The following is a 27,553-nucleotide window of genomic DNA, read 5'->3' on the forward strand; positions in this document are numbered from 1 at the left end:
CTGATGGCAGAGGTAATCTGCACAGGTTTCAGTGGAAACTCCACTGAGTTTCAGAAAACTCTGCTGCCAGTATGGTCAAGCAAAGAAGCAGGTTGGAATGGTGAGTGGAGGCCCCCCCGAAGTTCCCTTGTGGTATTCACAGGCCAGGCTAACCCACTCCCTCGGCACTTAAGCCCTGCAGAGAGCTGAGACAGGCAGGTGTCAGCGTGCTGATAAAAACCAGCATTCAGTTTGCTCCTGGCCTGACTTTGGAAGGGAGCTGGCATAACTTTGGTTTAGCGAATGCCTTTAGGCGCTGATAAAGGCAGCAGCATATTCAATATTGAGCCCTCTCGAGGGAAATTCTGTTGAAACTACGCGGGGGGAGTCTTGCCCCCCCCCCCCCAAATCACACTGCGGAATTGCAGCTTCCGAAACCTGCGGCATGTGCAGCCTGGGAGCCAGCTGCTCGCTGGCTCTTAACAGGCAAAGCTTGCTGACACACAGAACCTTCCCTCTTTCTGTGTTTCCTCTCCATTTCTCATCCTCGCCTGCGGACGCTAAAGAAATGACACGATCCGAGGCTGCAAAACTACACTGCCACTGCATTTCAAACCACGGGCACGATGCTGGAGCTCTCTGTCCCTGCTTTGCAGCCCAAAGGACTCTGAATCTCTTGCTTAACTCTTCTGCTGTTTCTGCTGCCGAATGGCCTGTAGAAAGATGTCCTTCACTTGGTCCATTGTGTCTTGAAACAGTTTAAAGTCTTCCTCTTTCTTTCTCCCAGCAGCCTCCAAAGCATCCTTCAGAGCTTCGTTCTCAGCCAGCTGGATCACAAGCCTACGAGGAAACAAAAGGGAAACTTTCATGTGAGCCGCGGAGCTTCAAAGCAAATTAGAACAGTGCTTCAGCTCTGGGGGAGAAAACAGAGAAACACATGCTCTCTGCTCGTTTTATGACAGGCATGAGAAAGAGCAGACTTAACGCTTGGTCCTTCTCTCTTTGAGACAGGGTATTAGATGACCAAGATACTTTTCAGATCTGTTTTGTTAAAGATTGTCATTTTATTTTCACTAACAAGCTTGCAATCGACGCACAAGGAAAGAAAAGGGAAAAAAAAAAAGGCGTCGTCCTTGCACGTGTTTTGTGTTGCTTAATACTTGCATTAGCTTAACTCTTCTGGATATCGGTATAATTACGAGGAAATTTGTGTAAGGATGACCTAGACAAACTCAAACCAGAGGATCTGCCGTTTCTACAGAGTTTGCTAGGTTTTCTCTTCTGAGGAGCGGGTGCAGGTAGTGCCACTGCTGGAAGGACAGCCATGAATTGTAGCTATTGTAGGTAACCCAGCACGGAAAGAGGGAAACCGTACCTTGTGCTCAGCTCCTCTACCTGCGATTCCAGAGGCAACTTGGAGGGCTGGGCTGCAGAGGGCTCCTTCCTGCCACCCACAGTCAAGGTGAGCCTGGAGTGACTCGCAGACGGGCCTGTCGATTTAATCACGACATGGAGTTTTAGGAAAACATTTTCAAGGGTAGCGCACTGAGTAAATATCAGGAAACGGTGAATCAGTGCTAAGGAATCTGTTAAGTTCTATGTATATCCATGAAGATACCGCAAATGTATAGGACAGGCTTTTATTTTAATCTCCTTTCAGCAAAACGCAAACACGATGAGTTTGCACTGCAGGGCTAAACGCAGGAATGTGTGTGCCTACCTGTTTAGAGCAGAAAAAAATCCAAAATATTTAAGTGGCGAAAAAAAATGGATGAGAGAAACAGTTGAAAAGGATTATTTTAATGTTTATCTTGTCGTTGTGTTGCCTCCCGAATGCCCGTGATAACGTTTGCGTGTGGCACACGCTTCTGTTTTGACCCCCAGCACAAACACTGCCCAGGGTAAGTGCAGGAAAGCACTTCAACGTGTACTTCAACCTAAGGTTCTGATTCAGGAATGCTCCCCTCATTTCAAAGGGACACGGGACCTTTTTTCAGGGTTATAGGGAAAATACGATTCGAATTTACTGCTGGGATGGGAGGAGCAAAAACCCTGGGGTCGGCCAGTGAACGCCTGCAAGGGAAGAAGGCTCAGAGGAGACAGGCAAGGACGATGGGCTCAGGAAGCTCAGAAAAGAAGGTAGAGAGTGACCACAGCCGTTGTAGAGGATGCTGAACTCCCCCAACCAACAGCAAGGGGGCCGGAGGGTGGTCTTTGCTGCAGACAAAGGGCTGATCAGTCGAGTAAATGCGAATGGGCTTCCCTAAAACGACCAACAGAGCCTTGAGCCAGCCACTGACAGGCCTTAAATTGGGATGCGTCCTTTTAATTCTGCTCTTAACCTTCAGATGAATCTCTCGGGCAGAAGTGCACAGGGAACACAGCAGTGGGCACGGCGGCAACACAGAGCAGTGTCAAGTTTGCTCTGTAGACTGTGATCCCGTGGAAGAAAACACGTTGCAAAAGTCCTGCTCCCACTTAAATCTGTGACAAAATCCTCTTCAACTAAGTGCGGCCAGGATTTCACCTCCTGGCTTGGCCCACTGGCCTGAGTCGGTCCAAATCGCGGTGTGTAAGTTCAAGCCCTTGTGTAGGTTTGACAGATAAAAGAGTCCAAATGTTGTTGCTGTCCATTAACCACGGTGGGACGGGGGACATAGGTGCAGATAAGGGCTCCACCTCACCTGCTTTGCTCCTCAGGGGGGGTTTCTGTGCGCTCCTGTTCCTCCCTGGGTCCTTTTGCAGTTTTTCAAGCTGCTGTTCCAACACGACACATCGCCGCCGCTCTTCCTGAAGCCTCTTCTCAGCTTCTAAGGCTTTGTCGCTGCCTTCCTCCACCCTGATGGGCAAAAAAAGGTGGTTCAGCTTATTTATTTCACGACTAGCAAGCATCAGTCAGTCTTGATACTCAATCCTTCAGGCTGCACAGCTCCCAACAGAGGGAAAAGGAGAATTTTCCGTGCACCCACAGGCAGAAATCCCAGCACAATTGTTCCAGATGTCATCCTCCAGATTTGCCCACCAGACTTAACTAGTGAGTACAGTGAATGGAAGTTGCCCAGGTCCCTTAACACTGGCTACTCGGGTGAACTGACCACTCAGACGAGCAGGCAAGCTGCAGATTGCTGAGGAGAGATCTTTTATTACAGGAATCATAAACTGTGGGGTTTTTTTAAACACGCAGGGAAAATTTGGAAGGAAAATAGTTTATAAAACCGCTGTCTCGTATTTAGCTGTTTTGCGTCAGTTATCTGCAAGAAAGAAAAGAAACTTGACGTTGCTTTTAATAAACGTGGCCCTTAGACACTACTGTGGAAGGGAGTGAGTGGAAAAGAAACGGATGGTTCACGCTGCAGCACAGAGCAGAGGGGCAAAGTGCCTCAATTCACCCCAAAAAACATCTTAGGAAAGCAACTAGAAAAAATTTGACATGCGCCCACAGCTGCAGTCAGTGGTGCATCTCCTGGTACCAAATGATTTAAAGGAGTTTAAAGCTAGAGAGAAACCTGAATTGACTCGCTGTGTGGTATAGTGCAGAATAAAGGAATTTCCTTCTTGACCCCACGGGTGATAGCTGACTAATCCCTGAATCAAAAGGCTGGACCAGTCTTATTTCCCTCCTAGTTGGCATAGCTAAAAAAAAAATATTACGACTGTGATAAAATTATATCGCTCTCTTAAAAATCTAGCTACAGGCAAGACTCTGACCTCCTGTGGCAGTAAATTACCAGACTGGTGACGTGCTATGAGAAATTGTGTTTCCCTCGGTGGTTCTGAAGTCACTAAACTTTCACTTGACCAGGTCTTCCCCCAGCATCCACAACCAGCGGAGGAAAAACGACAAGGCTAGCTGGTTTTTATTAAATCTTCTGCCAATATGAATAACAAACTAAAACGTTCCTCTGGCTCTTCCCCTTCCCCCAGCAGGGCCCAATCCTCCGAACCCTTTACGTTCTGCTCCGCAGTGACTGTGAAGCCCCGTCCTAAATCCTGGCAGCTGCTGTTCAAAACCACCACTCGTGTAACCCTTCCCAGTGCTCCTCTCTTGACTTAAGCACTACGTGCACTGCTTGAGCTTCGCTGCCCCACGCTCTGACAGGGGAAGAGGAGGAATGCACCATTATTTTTTTTTTTACACATATTCACGTTGAAATGTGACCGGGTGCTCTATTATCCTGAGGTCCTCCAAGAGTTATTGCACGCGGTCTCACAGAATTTACTTTACCTGCAGGAGCTCTTGATAAATGTGCCGTAACTGTGGAGGTGCTGAATCATCAGTCTGCGGTACGTTTTACAAGCGACTCTGCATTTCATTGACTCCACGTTCTCCATGACCCCACGTTTGTGATGGCCCCATTTCAGCCATCACTCACACCTCCATCCTCCTCTAATTGCATAGCTCTATTACACTCACCGGACTTACAAACAGGAATAAAAGTCTCCCCGTTTGTATTTCCAGGATTTAGCCCTTAAAAGCACAGGGGATGATACCTTTACCACAGTTACCAAAAAACGTGTTTTCCTGACTGCGATGAATTGTACGGCACAAAAGCCAGACAAGCGAGGAATGGTAACTAGCGTAAAATCACGCAAGCAAATAGTGCCTGTTGTATTCAAAAGTGCACAGACAAACACATACCTTCCCACAGGCTGTAACGCAGATTTGGGAATCTAATAATATACGTACTCTAACTGTGAAAAAAAGCAGTAGCTAGAAGGTATGTAGACAGAAAAGACTTTGCTTCCTGCCCTCCTAAAACTGGCTTTTAACACCATCTTAAATTGAACTGAGTAATAGAAAAGAAAAAAAAAAAATCACTGCTATGCTTCAGTTAAACCAGAAGGAATTCATTTAAAAGAGGATACAGCCAAACTTAAAAGAGTGTGAATCTGGAACAGAAGTCAGATTGTAACTATAATTACAGTATTTACTACCGATGAATAATATTGCTGCCTAAATCAGACCACACACATAAACACACGAATTTTAGTTTTATCTAGGTGCAGCAAGCTTGAAGACGACACTGTTTTCTCTGTCCTTTGTTCTAAAAGAATAATAATAATAAAAATGAATCATCAACTAGGCGGGGAAATTGAGCAGAAAAAATGTAAAAGCCCCTCTTGAGGGAAAAGCTCACGCTGGCAGCGTGGGGGTGCACCGTACAGCCTCTCCCACGTCTCAAGCGCTCCGTCATCGCAGCATCCCACAAAGGATCCTGGCGGAATCAGCCTCTACCTTTTCTGCAGCACAGTGACCAGCTCCAGGAGCCTGTTCCGTTCCACTTCAGCAGCCTGGCAGAGCGCCTTGTGCTCTGTGACCTGCGTCTGCAGCACCTCCAAATCCGGGCTGTCAGCGCCAGCGAGCCTAAAAGCAGCAGAAGCGTAGAGAGTTTGTTTCCCATTTCAGCAACAAAAGAAATGAAACAAAGAGGGGATTTGAAAACCCTATCAAAATACACTCGTCTGAAGACTAAGCTAGAATGCAGAGCCAGGCTCCCTACCTCCCCCCAGCACCAATCTCTACGCTGCAATAAAGGAAAGAGAAATATTTGGAAATAAAGCCACTGTGAGTTTCACTAGAAAGGGGTTTTCCCTCGCAAGGAGGCTTCCCCTTCCCATCACCCCTGAAACCAAACTTCCACCCCTGATCAAGCCACGATCGCTGACTCTCCTCCCTTTGCTACTGCCCAAGTAAAACAAGCCTGTACGTGGGCTCTCCAAAAGCTAAGCCTTTAAGCGGCACGCTGTTGATTTTCTCCCACTGAAAGGCTTCAGGCAGCATCAGTACAACGGCTGTTCTTGTGCCTGATACCTGACGAAAGGAAGGGGCAGTTTTCCCACGCATCCCATTATTATGTACTTCATCACTTCTCCCATCTCTACCTGCAGGAGTATTCAGGAATATGTCCTTTAGAGCAAAAAGCAGGATAAAACGTGGTGACTGGGGGTAAAAAGGGAAAAATGGTTTTTATGGGGAAATAAAACTAGAAATCGATTAAAAAATTAAGACAGCAAGAAGACATTAGAGCCTTTGGCAGCAGGTAGGAAAGGACGGTGAAAGAAGCTGTTCACAGCACCAAGGCAGACACGGACAAGGTTTGCCAGCAGCTCGCGGAGCGTGGCGGGAAACCTCCCGTGTTTTCGAGGAAGTTGATGCACGTACCTTCCAGGCGTGAGGTTAGTACCGGGAAGGAAAGGCTGCGTGGCGGCGGACTCGACAAGCGTATGGCCCATCTTGGACACTGTGCTGGGAGGAAGAAAGCTTTGTGAAGCCCTGAGCTCTCCAGAGGGCAGTCGTCCAAGAACTCCGGACCTTTTCCAGTGTCTGTGTTTATTGCTGCCTTGTAGGGAAAAATCTCCCAGAGCCTCCTAAGTGGGTATCACTCCGGCTCTGCATACACAATAGCTCAGCTTGCTCCCCGACTCCAAAACACTGCTGCAAAAACACCTCGTGTCTCCGTTTTAGGCAAAAACTACCGGGCAGCGTTCGAGCTCTGCGCTTCTGGGGATACTTTGCTGGCCCTCCAGACCGGCCTGGAGGAGCTCCACGGCACAGAGTAGCCCCACAGCAGCTCGTGAGCAGGAATTTCTCTCGATCCCGCTTGGCTCCAGCTGAGCACGCGGCCACACAGGCGGCCACTGCTGCTCTGCTGCCTCAGACCCTGGCAGGGAGCACCCTCATCTTGCACCTTCCCCCACTAGGATGAGGGACAAGCACAGGTTACTGTGCATGTTTTACGTGCTTTCACAACCAACAGAACCCCTGCTCTGCAGCCACGTGCGCAGCTTTTCTTTCCAAATGCCCTTTAAAAGTACCTTTATACAGTTTTCTGAACCCTTCTGCTTTGTGGAGACGCTCAGGAAGAGCTGTCAGGCTTACTGCTGCAAGAGGAGGAGTGAACTGGTAACACGAGAGTATCACCTCCACTCTGGATGAGTTTTATGCATAATGACAGGTGTGCTCGGGAGGTAAAATTCAAGTTTTCCAAACTTGAGCTCCGCTGCCTCAAGGCAAGTCCTCCACGTTTCCTTGCCTTTAGGCTGCAGCTAACAGAGGATAAAGCCTTCGTATTGTGGAAGAGGCAGAGCTGCCTTCCAGGCTAGGAGTGGTTAACCCCCAAAATCAAGTGAAGGCTGATAACGACAGGAGCGGCCCAGTCTAACAATGCAGACTTTTCTTTCGACATCTCCGAGGGGCTTTAGCTCCTATTTATAGCATTTTTCATGTCATCTTTCCTGATAGGAAAAGATGATTCACTAAAGTAAAATGAAACAGAGAGTTCATCAGCATATTAAAGTTAATGGAAGGAGTGAGCCCTGCTGACCAAGTCATTAACGGCTCTTGCAGTTCTCAGACTCCCTCGTTGCCCACCTGACAGGTCAGCTGGTTTCGTGACCGAGCGGTGTCGGCCACGTACACAAGCAGTCAGTTATGCATCGCACTTAGCGGTTTCTACAAAGCCATTACCCAACCTCGTTTTCCCACTTGCCTTCCTGCTTACCGTCAGCAGCCCTACGAAGTAAAAAAGTGGCTAAAATGCAGATTTGCTCCGTGAGAGCACAACTTCTGCAGAGTTAGAGGTGGGAGAATAAAGCCAGTCAGAGGGGTATAGCAGTGGAGATGCAGGCACAAAGTCAGGATGCTCTAACTCTAACTCAAAAAGAGCGAGAAGAGCTTTTCTTAAATTTTGTAGTAAAGCTCTACTTAGACTCGGGGATACATCTGACAATTTACAAGCCAAATTCAGTGCCTAAAGTAATGTGGAATGTGAGTTAAAATGACAGAGAAGAAATCAGCTGCAATTTTACCTCGATGAAACATTCCCTCCTTCCTCAGAAGAGCAGTCTCAAATCTTTGCACCCGTGAACTCTTTAACAACAAACGCAGCATTTTAACAGGAAAGGATATAACTTACTGCAGTATTATGGTCCCTGTACCCAGCCAGAGCGAGCCAGAGTCACACCCGTGTAAACAAAAATCAGATTTAGCGCTGTATGGAGCTTAGTGTGATTCACAGGGTCCTCAGCGCGGCTTTAAAAAGGGCGTTTGTTAAGAACAAATGATGCGGCGGGTTTTCAACGTTTCTGCAAGGAAATCCTAGTCAAAGCACATTGATCGATTTAAATCACGTGCCAGTGATTTAGTGCTCACCTAAAATGGCGTTGTGTGTTAATTCACCACCCTGCTCTCAGAAGTCTGCTCATTAGAAGCCCCGTTTCTCATAAGAGGGAAGAATCACAGGCACTTAAGCTAACCACATAGCCATCCTCTCAGCTGCAGAAAGGGAATTAGCTGCGCTGCCATCATGCCAAATGCAGTAATGTCTGCAAGTCTGTGTATCTTTCTCTGTTCCAGGACGAAAGTCGACGAGATAACGTGATTAGAGATTCCCATATACTGTAAACAGGCTGCCACAGCTGTTGGCACACAGCACTTGTGGTTGGAGCCAACTGCCTGGGAAAACCACGCTTCTGAATAACTCCCAATCATTTTAAACATTGACATTGGGGGCTTCTTACCGAGCAGATCCAATCCTTCCAACCCGATTGCTGCCTGATGCCAGAGGCTTAAACAGAGTAAAACCTGGATCTTCCAAGGGTTCAGAAGGTGGTGGGTCAGCAGCTCCTGAACGGTCCCCTTGATGGGCAGATTCCTTCTGTTGATGTTGGAGCAGGTTATAAAACCAGTTACGCAGTTCAAAGGAAAATAGCTGCGTCCGTGCCTAATCAGCAGCTTAAGATCATTGCTACGAGCATGCCAGAAGGTTTGATTTACAGGACTTCCTCAAAAACTTTTCTTTCGTTTCTATCCATTGCAGGATGGAAACAACAAAAGTCAGTAAAAAGTTGCAATTTCATATGAAATCCTAAGGGGGCACACAGTGTTGCTCGAGAACCCGCAGCACAGCACCACCGCTACTGGTGCCAGCATGGCTGGTTTGTGTCCCTAACCCAAGTTTTACCTTGGGTTCAACGCTCTAGCTCCCATTACCGAGGGACCTGACAGACTGAAAATCTCACCACGGCCCTCTGAGGGTGTTAGATCAATGGGAATAGATCTCAAAGGATTACAACGTGCGCTCCTCCAGCTCGTTTCTTCTGGCTCTCTACCTGGAGTGCGAGTTGCCCAATCTCCTCTTCCAGCTCTTTAACCTTTGCCTCTCGTTCAGCCACCATCTGTCTGAGCTGCTCTAGAAGGCAGTTTTGCTTCTGAACCTCGCTGTTCAAGTGCTGCCCTAGCATCTGCTGGGACTCCTTGTTCTTCTCATCCTGCTGGTTCAGGTGCTCCTGCATTTGCTTCTGCTGGTTCTGATAACACAGAAACAAAGAGTGAGATACTGACTTTTGTACACAACGATCATTAAGACTCTTTGGGTGTTACACCCCCCAAGACAAACACCCGTTTAGGAATGCTGGGACAAGCCACTGCCCTGCCAAGCCCCTTCCTCAGCGTAAGCACGCTGATGTCACTAGTGCTGCTCCAAGAATCTGGTCCGTTACGTTTTAAGCACGAGATCACCTTGTCTTGCTCGTGGCGTCTGTGCCTTGAGAAGACTGCACAGCACATCTACGGGCAATGCCCAGACACACGTGGCTGGGTAAGGACCGTCCATCCCCACTGTGGGTCATATCAAGACTTTAGTGACTGGATGGTGCAAGTAGAAAAGACCTGAGCAATTGAGAGATTCAGCTTTCTGGCAGGTTTGCTACTCGGTGTGGCAGAAAAGAGAGCACGAAAGGCTGGCCTTTGACAAAGAAGGTGACTTTTTCATAAATTGGATACGAGTAAAGCTTTCAATGTGCTTTTTGTGAAATTAGAACACAGTCAGATTGTGCAGTAGTGGCAGTAAAAGATGAGGGATGTATGAGACAACAGCTATGAGGCTAGGCTGCTTTATCAACGGGCTTTGGAGTTTTTCTCACACTGACAAATCTAACACTTGTTGGACAGTTTGTTCCGTCAAGCCAACCAACTGCAAGCAAGGTGCTTCTTTGATGTAAGGGATAAAACAAGTTAACCCTTCCTTCCCAAGGAAACTCACATCTTTCTGTAACGATTTTAGTGAGAATGCTCAGGCTGTGCAAAAGTGACCACAGTTATTTGGCTCCCCTGCAATCTGCCTAATCTGCTGGTCCGTACCCGTATTCCCCACGGCTGCCTGGTGGGCAGAAAGGCAAATGCCAGCTTAGTCATAAGCATGTCTTCGCTAAAACCGAGGTACAGAAGCAAGGAAATGTGATTTGAAACTTGGGAGGGGCTGGATCAGGAAACACAGAACTAACCCTACTAGAAAGTGGCAGGTTTTCCACTCATGGTTTTTTATTATTGTAATTGGGGAAGACTATTTAGAATCATGGCAGGACGAAAGGATGCCGCAAGACCATGAGAGCAGCCATTTATTTCAGCATAACTGCACCTCGAGTCTCTGCTAAAACTCTTGGTTTCGAAGGGGCCAAATCCCCTCAGCTACTGCGAATGGGTGGGCGCGTGGTTTAGTGCACGGGGTTCAGCTCGTGCGTTTTGGGCTGCGTCCCGCACCAAATGAGAGGGCAAGACGGCAGGCATTCTAAGGAAAAAAAATATCTCCCAATGAGCTGAAAGCAGGACAAAGTCCAGCTTCCTGAGTCAGGAATGAAGCCCTTCCTACTAGACAATCCTACTTCAATGCTGCTGCAAAACGTTTCCTCCGATACTTGCAGCTTAGAGCCACTTTGCTGCAACTGTGTCACGCCTGGTGCCGTCTCGCAGCCTTTACACAACCCGATGCAAAAGGGCTTCGGCTGACTAGGCAACCTCCGCTTGTCACAGTTTGATTCATCAGGCCCCTGTACACCTGAAGGTTGTCTGTGTCACCGTGTCATTAAACAACACCATGTTTCATCACCGATCTGCAGGGGCTGGGACCAACAGGAATAGCCAAGACTGTACCAGTAAGGCGTCTATGAGCTCATCGTCGTGTTTTCCTTTCTCCAGCAAGGTGACGATCTGTTCCTTCAGCGTCTTCACCTCGCTGCACAGCACTTTGTTCCTGGCTTTCGATGCCTCAAGTTTTCTTTTCACTTCCTCGTGACTTTTTTGGAGAGCATCGCGTTCCCCACTGAGTTTCTGCAGTGATGCAAACACACCAAGGGAAATGACAGCGACAGCCTATCACCCAGCCCCAGGTGCTCTGGTGAGCTAAAGGAATCACCCAGCACCTGGGAGAACCTAAAAAAAAAAATAGAACTGGCATACCCCATCATCCCGAAGCAAGTAGAAATTACAAGTGCTACTACTCGCTGCCTGCTTGCCAGCATCAAAAAAAGGTCTGTCTGCTCAGGAATACGAGTGGACTAGGTTGCTTCAGTAAATGCCAGGAAGCAAATAATAATTTTGTGTTAAAATCTCATTCTGTAGGCTCCTGCTTTTTCATTTGCCTCATCATTCTCCACGGGGAAGCTCTCTTCCAGCCAGATACAGGGGGGGGATGCCACACTGTCTCCCAGAAGCTGCCCTTGGCATATGCTGCCCCTTGTGCCATGCCTTCACCCAGATGAAGCCGGCCAGGCAGCACGCTAGAAGTGAAGTAGTAACGGAGAAGTGCGAGGGAAGTTACTGTGAACGAAGCCTGAAACACAAAGGCACAAGTGGAACCATGCAGGCTACAGCTATTGAGGAAAGCCTTCCCTGTGCTGCGTGCCTGTAGCCACAAATCTTCTCTTTCATTCTCATGGCCAAGAGGGAAAGGTGGGCATCAGCCCATTGCTCATTTTGTTGCCCAGTTAAACTGTGGTGAGAAAAGCAGGAGCTAATCAAGCTCCGGGATGGTGCCAGGCAGCCTCTACGGAAGCGACTACAGTGAAGAAGCACAGGGAGATGCGCTTTGCTAACCTGGGTAGGTGCAGCTGACCCCAGCTACCCAGGTTTCTTGTGGACACAGGGCTACACATCCTTTCCACCTCGGGGTTTACCACGTGTGCCACTAGCTATAGCCTCCCTCAACCCCTCAACAACGGTTGCCCGTTTATTTTTGTGGCAATTCCATGTGACAGACAAACGGTGGGACCCATTTTCGGAATGCCTCTTAGAGGGCGTCTGGCGTCGCTCTCAACGTTATCCTCTTCAAATGTAGAAGGCCACAGCCACACAGATACGTGCGGTGTGAGGGGGACGTTTGTACTTAACACCACATGAAGAACGGCCAAAGGGTGAGAGGGATGCTACAGCCTTCGGATGCAGCTGTAGCAGGGATTTTCTCTGCGTCCACCTTCAGTACAAAGCCAGTACCAGCTGCATTGCAACCCAGGGCCTCCCTCCCTCTTTCCAACATCACCCATCAGGCACAGTTGTCAGATGGCCACATTTCAGGCCAGGCAGACGTATCTGACACACCAATCATGAAGCAGAGGGGAAGACCAAACCTTGTACTGCAGAGGCAGGCCTGGCCACGTAAGAGTGCGGTACCGAAAACACACGTGGAAGCCCTTTGCTCAGTCTGTGAACTACGGCAGGACTTCCTCCAGCAGATCAAATGGGTTCCTGACATTGTCTCCTGGTAGGGTGTAACATACACCCTGAAGGTCAGGCAAGTTATTACACACTATATACCCACACAGCTCAAGGTTTTTTACCTCCAAGGTTTCTTTCTTTTCTTTTTCCAAGCTGCGAATCTTCAGCAAGTTCTTCTTTTGGGCTGACAACTTTCTCGGATCAGTAAGTGCCAGCAATTCCTCATCAATCTCACTCAGTGATGTTCTGGTCTTGTTTTGACCCAACTGATTCTCCAGCTCTCGAACCTAGGGGACAATCATGACGACTCATCCAGAGGCTTTACCAGGGGTACAGTGGTCCAGCATCAAAGAGGACATCACCAAAAGGAGCTCAGAGTGTAGCATCATATTACTTCTTGACCTTATTGTGGTTAACTAACATAAAGCAGTGTCTGCTCTTTCAAATTTAGATTTGTTAGCTGCTAACAAACATGCAGATGTCTACAGCATCTGTGCAGGGAGGAGATGTGACACCAGACCTACAGGAGAGTCAGGACATGTGGGAGATCTGTGCCTTACTGGAGCCACGTGGGGAGGCCAGGCAGACACTCCAAAGCATCCTGAATGCCACTAAACACGTGTGGGCAACAGAATAATACCTTAGATCGCCTCTAAAAGGGCAGACACCCACTCACCCCTATACACTTAAGCACCTTGGTCTGTAGCAGAATCACCATCCAGGATGTCCACAATCCAAGGCACAGTTCATCAGCCTCAACACAGGTACCTAGCACTGGTCTAGATGTCTTGGGATACTGGAGACCCATATGATGCAGGATTTACAAGTCTCTGGAGAGATGACCAGAGGTCAGAGGGACACCCTATGGCATCTGGGCTGGCATTAGACACTTAGGTGCAGCCAAGTGAACTCAGCCCCTGCATCCCAGCTCTTCACCACAGACTTCTTCTAGAGTCAGTAGAGGGAAACGGGCACTGCTACAGCACAGTTCCTCTGCCCTGTTCTGGAGGTGCCTCCCAAGAGGGGATGCACCTTTTGACTCAGTGACTGTATTGACAAGATCCCCACTGACTACACAAGGGGCCTGAGGAGGCTGGCTCAGAGAGAAACTTCTGCAGTACCGTAGAGTACAGTACGTGCAGTCTTCAGATGAATCCCAGCCAGGGGGTCTCATGGAAGGAAGATGTAATCGGCTCAAGGGAAAATTCAGTCAATCAGTGCAAAAATCAAAAGTTTGTTGGCATATAATTAAACAGCGGAAAAATGGAAAAATACGTATCAAATTTTTGATTTGTTTTGTTGATTTGAGAGAAGTTTGATTTAAGATGGAGACAGAACTGCCTCCCTGTCTCCAGCCGACATTTCGGCTAGACTGTGCCCTTCAGGAGATTCAAGAGTTAAAGATTTTACTCAAGTTCCTGGGGGAACAACTTGAAAAACTTATCTGGCCTCAATTCTTCCCATCTGACTTTAGGCACTGAACAAAGGTGTCCAAGTCAGAGCACAGACACTGGCAGGGCTCCTTCAACACTCAGTGGAGAGAGGCACCTTCAAACCATCCTGGGGTTTTAACTAGGCTGCCACAGCTCTCCAAGGTCCCTGAACTCTCTCCTTCAAGAAAGATGTGAAAGATTCCCAGCTTAAACACTGAAACTTGCATGTTTGCAATAGACTAATTAAAATAGTTTGCAGGAACTCCGAAAGACACATCAACACATATTTAAAATTTAACACCCCACCTCCCCACACATATGTGCACACACACACATAAACATACCAAAAAACTATATAAAAGTTACCATAAAGTGTTTTATTCTAACAGTTGCTTCCTTCAACAGAGAAAAGGCTGGCCATCTATTTGCAGTAAGCACTGCAAAGTACTGGGATATGCCTTATAGGCAGGTACAGATGTTAGGAATTAGGTAAAGAAGAACTAAGAGTATCTTTAACTCAAACTGAGGGAACACCTCGACGTAGAAAGAGCATCCCAGACCCAGCACCACGCAGGGTCTTAACTCACCTTGCTTTGGAGAACAAGAATTTGCTGGGCTCGTCCACGCCAGCTGCCAGAATTGGTCAAGAGACTTTGAATATTCACATCGTCACCAACTTCATTTGCTAAAAGCTACGAAAAAGGGATGAACACCAACAATAAGGCTAGGCTCAAATACACGGGTTGGGGAGAGGGGAGGGAAAGCTACTCTTCCCAGCGGCAAACCCAAAACACTGTATCTATAAGCAGGGGCCATTCTTTATCGCCTGTATCTGACCCCCTGTACCCCACGTGATGGAAGCTCTTTCAGATCGTTGCCACGGTACAGGGTGTTGATGCTTAGGAGGGGTTGGGCTAACGTGAATTATTTCACTTTGTGAGGTGGGTCATTCGGTATTTCGACGTTTGAGTAATATCCTTTGAGTTTTGAAAAACGTGAATCGGTGGTTTGCTGCCTGCCGACGGGGAGGGTCAAATCGTACCATCCAGCTGGGCGTCAAACTGCGCTAGTGTTGTAAAAACGAGGATTTCAAGTTCGTCACCGAGGTTGACTAAGCGTTACTAACAGGTTTCCATATTATTTTTGATAGAATGAACACTTAACCAGAACGAAACAGGAACAGAGTAGAGCTATTTTCTTAATACACACCCTTGCCACCAGGAATTGAGCCAATCTCTCTTGCACAGTTCTGACACAGCCACATTAACGAGAGCTAAAGTTAGTATGAAGAGCATTTTAATTATTTATAAAAAGGTCAGCAGAGTTCTATTTTTAGGACCATATCCTCTACTCTGATCTGCATTGCAGGTCTCTTCTGCAAAGTAATGAAACCCAAGGAAACAGAGCACATAGTAACACGTTAAAATCCATCACAAATCAAAGAGGAAAAGGTTACGCCGGATGTCACTCCAACAAACTGTTGTTTAAACATGTGCTGTAGTTCAAGTGTGGCCTTTAATCCCGTTGACTTCCACGGGACCGAAGCCTACACTGAAAGTCAATACACAATCAAACGTTTCGGAAAGGAGGAATGGGCCTGAACGTATGCTGCAAGTCAGTCACAAACCTATTTGGCTGAACTGGGACTTATAAACCTTCAAGAATCTGAGCCCATCGTGGCAAAAGAAATACTGGACGCAGGCATCCAGCTATGGTGGCAGAGCATGAAGGCTGTGTGTCCACGTGCACGCCTTCCCAACGCAACCACTACACCCCTGGATTTTCTTACCTCCTTACACTTCACTGAAATACTTCATGGAGGTTAATCAAAGCTCAACAGAAAAGCAGCTTCCTGATTTCCCAAGAATATACCTCTCGCACGGGATCCCAGCCACAGACTCTGTCCTGCAACAGTACCTTTTGGGTCATCTTCAGCTCCTGCTTTGCAGACTGGAGTTGGTTACGATACTCCGTCACTTTGAAGTTGGCTGTGGTTAATTTTTCTTGCAATGCTTTCACCTCTGGACTTTCAGCCTTTGAAGAGAAGAATGTACTTGGGGAGAACGGAATCCTCAGGGAAAAACTGAAGTGATTAAGATCCACAGACCCATCAGGATCGCAGAATCTTTTTTCCCCAGACCCATGCAAATGCCTTCCCTCGGTTTTGGGGTCACAGAGAAGGTACAAACAGAGCAAATTGGTTATAAAACTAGTGACACGGGTACATCCTTGTCATGAGGAAAGGACTGTGCAATGGGAGAGAACTAAATTTTCCCTTTTCAATTACAATTCGTACCAAGTTTCCTTCTATCATCTGCAGAATTGATTGCTTGATTCCTGCATCACCACCACCAAGAGAATGTATTTTTTCTATGGCTGTCTGTAGCTGGAAAAAAAAAAAAAAACAACATTGTTATTATAGAATGAACACAGTGAAGAGCACATCTCCATGGAATAGTAATTAGTAAAAAAGTACAACAGCGGTTTTGATGATCCTGGATGATTACTTACTCTAGAAAAAAAAAAAAGTACTTCATTTTCCCCTTGATTTTTTAAACACAATCAGTAGGAAAGCATATACTTTTTTTTCCTGAAACGCCTCCCAAAGATGTACATGTTATTTTACTGTGGTATAACTTCAGTGAAAACGTCTCTGGATCCGCTGAGATGGGATCTGTTATCAAGTGTGGAGACTTCTGGGGGATTTTATCACCATAGGTTCATAAAGTAAGTGTTTATATACCTAAATGCAAATCCAGTACCGTACAGATCAGGATGCTGTCTCTAGATTCTGGATGCCAGTTTACCCATTTTGAAAGAAAATCACAGGATATTTCATAAAAAGCACATAGTTCTACTCACCAGAGGAATATAAAATGAGAAACGACTACCTAAAGCCCTATAGCTGAGATTCAGTAACGATGTTAAAGCTATTTTCTTTAGCTGGTGGCTCTAAAGTAGCATTTCTCAAGCCGTGAAGGGTATCTCTCCTGTTGGTTGCCACAGCAAAGGCAGGCAGTCATATAGTCCCTCCTGGTCTGAATCATGCCCAATGTTGAGGTTGCAAAGACTTCTTACTGGAGGGGAGGGCAGGGAATTTGGAGCTGGAAAGGCCAGGAAGTGTTGCTTTAAAGGGCTGAGACTTCATTCTTTGAGGTGGGCGGGAAATCTTGACTATTTGCCCCAATTAAAGAAGGCTGTAAGGAGCAGCTTCTTCATTAAAGTGATACCAGGGGAAACCCGGCGTGCGTGTAACTCGGAGCCAGCTGCAACTTCACCCCTTCTTTGCAAGTCAGTCAATGGTTGGGCCACCCTTTCTATCCAGCTCATCAAGTCTTTCAGTCAATGGACTGAGAATGAGACATTTCAGCTAGTGGTGGCAGCTGCTAGGTCAAATCCTAAGGAAGCTTTCTGCAAACATCCATTTGCAGCCTTTGTTTACATCTACCACCCTTTGCCAAGCGATTGCTCAACGGCCACACCTTCCATTTTGTTTGTGGGAATGTAGTCATGTTAAAACACTTACGATTTACATATTGTTCGGTCCTCATACGAGCAAAGAGCTAACAATTATGTAAAAGGACAGTGTTTTCCACTGGGGAAAGCGCATCTTGTGAGGCATTTGGAAGGTACCATCACCACAATTCATTTTGCAGAGCTTAAGGCATCAAGAAGTAGGCAGAGGGGATGAGATTCGACTCACAAATTAACACGGTCCTTGCTCTTGGCGTGGGTGTCTCTATAAAGAATGGAGTCTTGTCAATACGACCAGGGAAGTCTAATCTTCAGCTCACTCTACAGCAGACACCTACACTCCATCGAGTGGAGGGACTGACTGCACACTCGGTCTTGTTGCCCACCCACAGCTGTCTAGTCCCCTCCGAGGCATCCGAGGGTACCCCGGAGGCCTTCGGCTGCTCGCCAGCACTGCCTGTCCTGTCACGTCTAACAGCCCTGCAGGGATGTCTGAGAGGTCAAGTGACATCACAGACTGGACTTTTACGCTCCTGTGTGGGCAACTGAATTGCACTTTAGCTGTCTTGGCTCTTCCTGCAACCAATGGAAAAAGACGAGTGTGTCTAGACAGTGATCTTCTCTCTCATCCCTCAACATTTTTCATGGATACCTCCCACTGTCCACATCGCTTTCTTTTTACCCATCTTTTACATCTTCATATAGTTCTACTGAACAAGTAGAACCCACAAACTCAGCCAGTGACCATTAGTTTAGAGAAGAGCCACCCCAAATGAGGTTAGGAGAAAATACAGCCCATTGACCAGGTTTCAGCGGGTTCACGTTGCGGTTCATCTTTACCTCAGACGAGACAGGTTGCTGTGTTTGGGTTTGATTCTGATGGCGCTGGTGTCTAAGAACAGATTAGCTCATATCTAAAGTGTCCATCACTGCTCTGACCAGCAATTATTGCTTCTTGAAAATTTCTGTTTGCGTTGAGTTTGATTTCCTTTCCGGAAATGTCTGTGGTCCCTTCTTTTGGGTCAAGATCTGACGATATTTTAAGTTTGTGTTTGAATAACGGTCATTACAATGCTACAGTAGGGGATTATAACCAAGTGGATTTTACTTGAAATTATTCACGGCTTGCTCCCCTACTTGTGTGATTTTGTAGATCCCCAGCTACACGGGATATTTCTTAGCCAGCCTGCCAACTGTTTGACAAGACCCCTCTGACCAGAACGCTCTGGATTTCTGCAGGAGTCCTCAAAAATTTAATCTACCATTTCTTGATCTTTCAGGTCACTAGAGCACAATTCAGATAGAGGCACAATTCCTGATCAGAAGTGATTATGAAAGATGCAGTCAAAATGCATCTGTCAGCATGACAAATGTTATTGATCCATTGACATGCTGTCTCTGTTCTGGAAGTACTTACGCCAGAAAACAGCTTTCATTATGTGGATTAATAAAGTTTCAAAGAATAGAGTACCAATTCATGACTGGTATTAACAAAGTGGGAATGTAAGACATAATAATATGAAATTTGTACCTTCTCTCAAAAAAAAACCACCAGAAAAATATCATTGCCATACTGTTAGAAAAGCCCTTGTGCTTCAAATCCAAGTGAACACCCTTTCCCAGCTGCTCCTTTCTGCAAAGGTGAAAACAGCTGAGGGCACACATCCCTCCTATCATGGACAGACATTACCAGAACTCAAAGCAAACACAGATTTAAGAGCAAATTCAAAATGGGAACATGAATCAAATCCAGTTTCTACAGCTCCTCTATCCCAAAGGCTGGATTTCTCTGGTTTAGCATGCAAAAGAGAACAAGAAAAAATGCCTCACTTCTCTCTCCAGCTCTTTGACTTTGTTATTCAGTTGCTTCACTTTGGCTTTTTCACTCTCAGCCTCGGCAGTTATCTCACGATTCTTTTTGGCCAATTCAACTATTTTAGTAGCTGCGACATCTCCAGCTAAACCAGCCGCCCCTGAAAAGTATACATAAAAGCAAAGGACATGTCTTAGAGGCAAGATTCAGCACAGATGACGCTTTTCTTCTCTGTCCAGTGCACAATGTTCTTTTATTGTCTAATCCATTTCTCTCAGAGCTGTGCCAGGCACTTAAATGAACAAGTGAGGGAAAAGAGGCGTCAGCGGCTCCAGCTGGATCGCCTGCTCCTTTCAGCCAGCATCACACTGTGGCTAGCAAAGCCACGTTTCACACTTCAGCAACAGCCACACATCAAAAGGCCACAACAGCGGTGGTAGCAACATTACCACAGAGAAAGGGTAGAGGTGTTTTTCTGCTCGCCGCTGTGAAGGACAGTTACGAACAGGTTTTTGAGGCATATTACAGAAAAAGACAACGCTCTGTTTCGCACTGGTTGTTTACTACTGGAGGAGCTGCTGAAACAGAGGTGCGAACTTTTCTAGACATCTGTCCTAAAAGGTCAGGCACACTGTGACAGTTGGGCCCTGGATAAGGTCCAGGAAATGTCATTGTGCCTATTTATATGTCCCTTGAGATTATACATGGAGCCTTTACTGTATTACACGTTTAATTGCTCTTTTAAACTGGTACTTCATTCACCTCCTCAGCAGAGAGGGTTTGGTTAGTGTCACGGAGAAAGCAATCCCCAGGACTGGCTCGTGTGTCACTCGTGTTCTTGTGAACATCACAAAGGTCAAGAAAAGTTCTTGCACAAGTGCAAAACTAATATGATTGTACACCATGTCCATGGAAACCTCTAGCTCAGCAACGAGCACGACCCTGCAACAACAAATCCTTGGTGGGATAAATGAAGATGGAACTGGGCTCTCGTCATTCTTCTTAACTCTTCCATCCTCCTTCAGCGCTCTGAAGTAATGACTTTTCTACTGACATCCATGAAGATTATATTGAAGAACCAGGGTGAGATGCAAGGATGACAGATTACTCTGAAGTGAATTCTGAGTCCCACAAAACCCCTACAGACATTAAAGGGGCAATGCAGAATATAGCTGAGAACAGAATATGACTCTATATCACTATTTAAAACCCTGTGGAGAGCATAAATTTATTATTTTTAAAAGCATTTCCACTGTTCTCACTCCTTTACGTGATTTGTGTTTCTCTTCTCATCTAAAAGCTACTTTCTCCCTAGTTTTCATGACAAATAATGCCTGCTAAGGATCACAGTAAGTACTAAACCCACCAAAAGCCAGGCTGTTGCTTCCACGTGATGGTCTTCGAACACACTGTACACATTTAACCAAAGCTTTTAATTCCCAAACAATGTGGGCGAATCTCTTGCCACGATGTAGACAGGGAAGACAGAGGCAGGAGGCAAACTGCTGCAAGCTGGCATACGAGTCAGCCAGAGAAGCTGCAACAGCACCCCTGGCTCCAGACCTGACCCAGTCATAGCTCATCGTGTCTCCTACATACAGCTAGAGAGAGATTCTACGAATTAAGGCGTAATTTAAGTGTTACTTATTTCTGCTTATTGCTGGTTTCCCCCTTCTCTATTAGCCCGGTCACCACCGCTGCCCTGAACAACAGTGGCACCCAGTGGAGGAGGTGCAACCTGCACAGTTCAGCTTCCCGAGGACACCCAAGCCACTTTAGAAGCTGGACTTTGCATTCCCCCAGCACCCTGCTCAGACAAACGAAAGGAGCCTCCACAAGGAATTTAACACCACGTAGCACAGGAAGCTGCAACACTGTTCTTGGACATTAACAGAGAGTTTTCCAAGCCACGATTTCTACGAATCATCGGGGTTTGTGCCGATAATAGCAAGCTTGCAGAAGATCTGTAAGGAACAGAGGGCACTGCGCCCCCCAGAAGAGCGTTATACTTCTTTTCAGGGACACATCATTATCAATAACACCTTAGGTCTGACCTGCCTGACTACCAGAAGTCATTTGGTCCTTTCCACATTCTCTGAGATGGGGAATAGCAGTATTCAGATTTTGCAGCTCATGGCACTGAAGGGGAGAGCAAGTGTACGTGCCATTCCATGCGTGAGTGCTGACCTGTCAAACCACCGTGAGGAACCTCCTCTGCAAATAAAGCAATGAGACTCCTTACACGGGAGAGACAGGGATGTTCAGCAAACTCTGCAAATGCAAACCAGTGTCAGACCCTTGCAAGTTGAGGGAGCAACTCTGAGCGTTGACTAAATCTATACACCGGTGTCCAAGTATTTTCAAAGTTCGGAGGCAAGTGGTTTCAGTGCTATTGCAAATTCCTGCAGGCTCAACAGAGCTCTCGGTTGAGAGCTGAATTTTGATTCTTCCTGGCAAAAGCTTGTTACAGGAGTGGAAAGGGAGGCAACCAAATATGACCAAAATACTCCTTTTTAACAGAAAGCAGGTGAAGAGATGTCACATGAATATTTCACTGCCCGGAGCTCACAATGACTCTGTCATCCTACCTCTATTGTCACCACCATCAAGCAAACACTGGTACTAACACAGCGAGAATACAAAGTTACCGCGCTTACCTGACAAAGCTAATCTGTCCTCCGGGATTTTTTTCTGGAGTTGCTTTATTTCAAAGTCTTTCTCTGTCAGCAGTTTGTATAGTCTGCAGTTCTCATCTTGGACCTCTCGAAGCTGATTCTGGAGCTGCTCGTTCTCAAGCTCAAGCAACCTGGGAAAAAAATAAGCCATAATGGCAAATGTCACTGTAATGTGCTTCAGATTCCAGGAGTAAAATAATTAAATGACTGTATGCTGGATGAGCTGAGCTTATCAGGAGTGAGTTTACTGAATTAAGCAGAATATCCTAAACCTCAGATCAGAACACCAGATGATCTGATCTATCCCTATAACTTATTTCTTCTTAAAAAATTCTGCACTTCCTTGTGTTGTCTGGGGCAAAACATCACAGAACAGGTACCTTTTCAGTGCTCTTGAGGTTACTGAATAGTCTTGTCTCACTCAGTCTTATGTATCTGGTTCCTCAGAGGAAATCAGAAGGGTTCACCATCCAGCATGCACGGCATCCAGGCTTTCCTTTCTGTACTTACCAAAGCTAACAGAAGCCAACAGCGCATCAGCTACAAAAGCTGCTGCTGAGGTTCTTGAAAAAGGAATGCTTCATAGCAACTCACAAAAGACCAATTTCCTCTGCCCCTATCTGATTTTCTTGGAACCCCACCAGGATGGACTGGCATCAGTTTGTATTTTTGGAATTCATTTAGAAACCAAGGCTATCAAAAAGCGCTCTGAACAGGAGGAAATAGCCTCTTGCTTCTCCTGTTCTTCGGTACATTGAGTAACATTCATGAGTTTCATCTCTCTGAGACATCCAGAGAATTAATAACTCCAATCTCTTTGCTGTCCTTACATGCTGGTACTGCAAAGGTAAAACCAAGAAGCTAAGGCCTCAGGGGCTCAACTCAATTGTGGGCACGCAGGCATCTATTTGAGATGCCCCAGGATTAGCTGAGCTCCCTATGTGAGGCCAGCAGCCACCACGCAGGGCTCTTGGGAAAACCTCTGGAGCCCAGGCAGAGAATTGAGAGCATCTCAGAGAGCGCTCGCCACCCCTGTGCGGACATCTGAGCCAACCCCAAGAATTACTACCATCCTCCAACTTCAACCTGTCAGCCAGATTCCTCCAGACAGCAGCACTTCAGGATAGAAATGAACCTGTCTCCATCCCCCAGAGAGGGGGGATGTGCTAAGCGAAGTCATACTGACACAAATAGGTTTGGGGTAGAGATCCTGCTGGCTCAAGCCAGCAGCTCCCGTTCTGCCTGCCTCTGAGCTTCCTCTTTTCTCCCCTCTGACTTTCCAGGCAAGGTCCCACTCCATACACAGGGGTGTCTCTCTGTGAGCAGCAAGCCAAAATGCACACAAAAGGCCAAGGAGGTCTAGTCAATACAACCAGCGTCGCCTACAGACCAGCTGCCACTGTGGGGTGATGCAAACCGCTCTCAAACTGCCACGGAGTGAGCTGATGAGGGGACTCAGTTCAGTTACAGGTGCCATTTGGGCTGCCCACCCATCCCCCAGCTGCTGAAGGGTGCAGACCTCCTGTGTCCTGGAAGTTCCCGATACCCTACAGCATCTCAGACACCATTAGACACCTAAGCCAGGCAGATGATTTGACCTCTAGATTCTTATTATCTACAGTGTGACTCTGAATGCCTACATTTTGGTGATTTAATCTGGAATAGTGTCCCACTCCTTTGGCCTACAGAGTGATTGCTCCAAACTACAACAGGAGTAAGTTACTTGGATGATCACAGAGACTTGGATAAAGCTCAGTTGTTACAGTATAGACCCGTGGCTGTAGACATATCCACAGCCAGACAAGTCAGCTACCTCAATAGTTACCTAAATCTTTTCTGTTCACAAGTTTTAGCAAGCTTTTTGCTCCAAGTGGCCTTTGGAGCTTTTAAGTGCATGCTCCCTACGTACACGTCAGCATAAATGACCCCTTAGAGCACTGCCATAACCAGCACGGTCAATTTACGACACGATTCACAATCCATCATTAAGAAATGCACTTCTGTTTCAAAGCTGAAAATCAAAGGGAGATCCAAGGCAGCTGTTTACAAAGGAGAAGAAAGCAAGCAGCAATCTGAGCAGAGAAAAGGCAAAACTAAGTTATTCCCACATGTACCACTCATAGAAGTGAGCAACCAAACTGCGCAGATCCAATTAGAGACACAGGAACAAAAAGACTTTTAACAGTGAGGGAATTAACGTGAAAAAAAAAGGTTCTAAGCTCTTAATACACCTGATCAGCAATGTCTTCCAAGTCATGACAAAAAGACCTTACAGTAGGATGGACAGAAATCCCAACTGCACAGAGCTGGAGTCTCCTCTGAGAAACTTCTCCATCCCATCCCTACATGTTACAAAGGAGGTAGCAGGTTGCATCCAAGTGGCTCAGCTACAGAAAGTCAGCCAAAAGAAACAGGCTGCAGAAAGACAACCCTTTTCACTCTCGTTCGAGGAAACAGAGCCAGGTGAAAGCTTATGAGCAGGGCCCAGGACTGGAAGTCAGGTAAGTCTCTTTCCCAACTCTGCTACAGATTCTCCATGTCATGGGGAGAATCACTTAAATACTTCAAACAGAGCAGGGAGGATAAAGTTACAGAAAGAACAAACCAGAAGGACACAAATGTCAGCTAAACACTCGCCTAAAAAAAATTTGGAAGCAGGATGGGAGGAAGGAAAAATGAACTCCCAAGGCGCAGAGGAAGGGAGACTTCAGAGAGGAGACCGTTTCCCAAGCGCTGCTATAAACAACGCTGACAGGCTGAAATCACTGCCACTGCAGACCATATGGAGCCCTGGTATCCTGGAACAAGTTTCTAACGTGTTGTCATGGGAATACTGCAAAGTACATCCTGGTGAATCCCTTCCAGAAGCAAATCCTGCCCAGATCGGATGCGCTCAGAACCACTCTGCTGCAGACGTACGTAAGCGAAGGACAAACCAGATAAATCTGCTACGCCTGCCATGGCAAACGTGGACTTTTAAGTCAGTGCCACTAAAGAGAGGTAGGTAACAGCTCTTGAATTGCTCAGACCTAAACTGCTGAACTGTAAGTAGCAGAGAACTGCTGGGATTCTCCTCTACTCTGCACCTCAGCGTGCGCAAGCTGCACCAGGACGTGCTGTGGGAGCGCCTAAGCCTCTCCTCCACCAGACCGATCCACATCTCAACTGTGGGAATCAGCCTCTCACCCCATTAAAAAAAAAAGAAAAAAAGAAAGAAAAAATTTAAAAACCCCTCAGATCTCCAATATCAGAATAAAAAGTTGAAGGGGACAGCCGGCCGAGGTCAGATCAGAAGCAGAACTTGGCAAATCAGACAGCCGTGGCGCGGGCCCTATGGGTGAAGAAGACCATGGTACGATGCAACAGTGAGAGCATCAGTTTCTAGGGGGTCAGCCCCCCCGTTGCCCCACAGATGTCCTTTGCAGCATGAACTCTGCGTTCCCAGAAGGACCTGCAAGTTTCAGTGGTTCCCTGCACCTTCACAGAAGCTCTGCTGCCGCTTACGCACTGGGGCGTTGAAGGAAGCAATCCTCAGCAAGGAGCTGAGCAGGGCGTTGCCCAGAGTAACACAGAGGGGAGATGAGCGTTTAGGGCCTAATAAACCTTGGTGAGTGGCTTGATAAACTTTGGTGGAGCTGCCCTTCCCCACTGCGGGTTCTGGGAGGGGAAACTGTCTCAAAGGTATATGCCTAACTGTGGTTTTCCACCTGTGAGCTGTTGGGTTTGGCAGAGCTGCCAGCTCCTCCTTCCTGCCCCTCTTATCACAGTATCTCACCCCCATCGTGGGGCCAATAAAACAGTCTGTGGGCTTAAAGCTGTCACCTGGACCACTGAAATGCCTTGAGAGAAAAGCACCCTTGGCCCAGAAAGTGAAACCAGTTTCCGGCAAACAGCTGTACCAGCACAGCTGCAAGCGGGGAGCAGAAGCGGGAATTTCTTCAGCTGGCTTCCCCGCCAACACGGGGGTGACACGGTAGGAACGGCAGACATCTGGGGGATATGTCCAAATTCAGACTTGTTCTAGTTTGGAAAAATGATACTAATTGGGTCAGACAGTCTGAGTATATCCTAGGAGGGGGACGAATGATCTGAGCTGGGGTTTCAAATCCCTGCTCCAGTGAACTGAATTACGCACTCAGCTCCAAACCCAAGATGGAGGGAGATCCACACCACGACATCCTGGTAATCCAGATACTACCCCCAATGGGTGAAGTAAGACCCAAACCCCTGTCCCCCCGTAAGATTTAAAACCCTACCTTATATAACCCTGTCAAGTATCTCAACCAGGAGCCAACTCCGTCTGTGAGACCCTCCCGTGCAGCTGGCTGTCTTCCGAGCTACGAAATCGGGTTATATCACAAAGACAGCCAGGGGAACGCTCTTCCGTGCTGCAGGCCTTTGGCTTGCACCCATTGGTTGCTTTGCCCTTACCTGCCTCTGGAAATTTCTCATGTAGGGCACTAGTTTGTTTTCAAGGATAGGCAGGAATGAACCAACAGTTCCGAGGATGTCAGTGATCCTGAGTGACTGGATTTTGTCAGAGGGCAGCCAGCTGCCCCTAGCCTGTCACGCTTAATCCCGCTGTCCTTCTGCTCTCTGTTTGTGAAACACTGATAATACAGTGCACACCACAACGCTCTGAGGATAAACATGTTAGGGACAGCGAGAGTCTCCTCAGGATAATGAAAGCCCAACATGTGAAGACATGACACAGGTTGTGTAAGAGCATATGAAAATAGAATTCTGTGAGTTCCTGAAGGAACGGTGCTGCTATGCCTTTACCTTTTGCTGTTATCTTCATTTACAGGCTGTCCTGTTTCAAACCGGTTTAGATCACTCGAGATTCCGAAAGTCTCCTCTGCGTTGCCATTGTCACCCTTCTGACTGTCCTGCTTTTCCTTCTGACTGTCCTGCTTTTCCTTCTTCCTCTCCATTACATTTTGCAGCCGCCTTTGCTGCTGTTCTTGATAAGCCTTAAACTGCCTTTTAAAATGTTCATCCGCTTTTCTGTCTGACTCCATTGTTTACTAAGAGCATAACAAGAAGAAAATAAAAGAGACAGAGATCAACATCGCTTTGAAAAACGTCCTCTTCCAGCAGCTGCTTCGCCGTTTTTCTTCACTGACCTCTGTGTGATCTCCCTGCCACCGCCTCCTCTCAGCCACTGGGCTCTTCAGTCCCACTGTCTTGCTTCAAGGGCCTCTTCCCATAAATGGCTTTCAAATCGTCTTCAAAAAGGTTTTCGGGTCTTTTTCACTCTATCATTCAAAAAAGCAACGTTTTAAAATGTTTTTAAACAGATCTGTTGAAATAAACATTTTTACAGAAGAGCAAGTTGGGGTCAAATCCATGCCAGCGTGGCAACCCCATTATACTGACAAAAGGGAACGCAGATTGCTTGCAACCATCCAGCCTTCCTTCCCACGTTTCAAGGAAGGTGGAGATCCCCCCGTTTTGGGGTTAATGTGGGAAGAAAGATCTCTGTTAAACCTAATTTTGGGGCACTAGTTGGCAAGAGCGTGGCTTACATCTTTCCCCCGATTCTCTAAGCATTAAGTGACAACATTAAAGCGATAACATCGCTACCTATTTCAATGTCTAGAGCTTTACTTAGCATGACTAAAGGCCATCAGGTTTCAAATTTATTCCAGCCCCCTCTCCTTCTGTTTGGCATTTACTGTCAGCAAAA

General features: G+C 46.8%; 1 protein-coding gene across 2 annotated transcripts; it reads right to left on the bottom strand.

Annotated features, from left to right (window-relative positions):
• Nucleotides 1–659: 659 nt before the first annotated feature.
• On the bottom strand, nt 660–26,885 carry LOC147415393 (coiled-coil domain-containing protein 13-like). Of its 2 annotated transcripts, XM_086467022.1 has the most exons (15): nt 26,647–26,885; nt 21,847–21,995; nt 19,207–19,349; nt 16,199–16,288; nt 15,820–15,936; nt 14,490–14,594; nt 12,592–12,756; nt 10,910–11,086; nt 9,091–9,288; nt 8,500–8,636; nt 6,143–6,226; nt 5,216–5,344; nt 2,664–2,818; nt 1,355–1,469; nt 660–819 (listed from the first exon to the last, which is right to left on the bottom strand). In XM_086467022.1, exons 1-15 carry the CDS (start codon nt 26,883–26,885, stop codon nt 660–662), a joined length of 2,163 nt encoding a protein of 720 aa, XP_086323148.1. The 2 variants fall into 2 exon arrangements, with proteins under 2 accessions (XP_086323148.1, XP_086323149.1); XM_086467023.1 differs by lacking the exon at nt 6,143–6,226.
• Between the last annotated feature and the right edge of the window lie 668 nt (nt 26,886–27,553).

The sequence above is a fragment of the Leptosomus discolor genome, chromosome 6, assembly GCF_034619465.1.
Source record: "Leptosomus discolor isolate bLepDis1 chromosome 6, bLepDis1.hap2, whole genome shotgun sequence".
Lineage (NCBI taxonomy): Eukaryota > Metazoa > Chordata > Aves > Leptosomiformes > Leptosomidae > Leptosomus > Leptosomus discolor.

Bases quoted from the DNA above. Each gene is read 5' to 3' on its own strand.
- LOC147415393 (XM_086467022.1), bottom strand. From the start codon at position 26,885: ATGGAGTCAGACAGAAAAGCGGATGAACATTTTAAAAGGCAGTTTAAG. The intron at 12,757-14,489 runs GTGAGTTAAGAC...ATTGTCCCCTAG, and splicing joins TTCTTGTTCTCCAAAGCAAG to GTTCGAGAGCTGGAGAATCA. The intron at 6,227-8,499 runs GTAAGAAGCCCC...TCTTCCTCCCAG, and splicing joins GGAAGGATTGGATCTGCTCG to CACAGTGTCCAAGATGGGCC.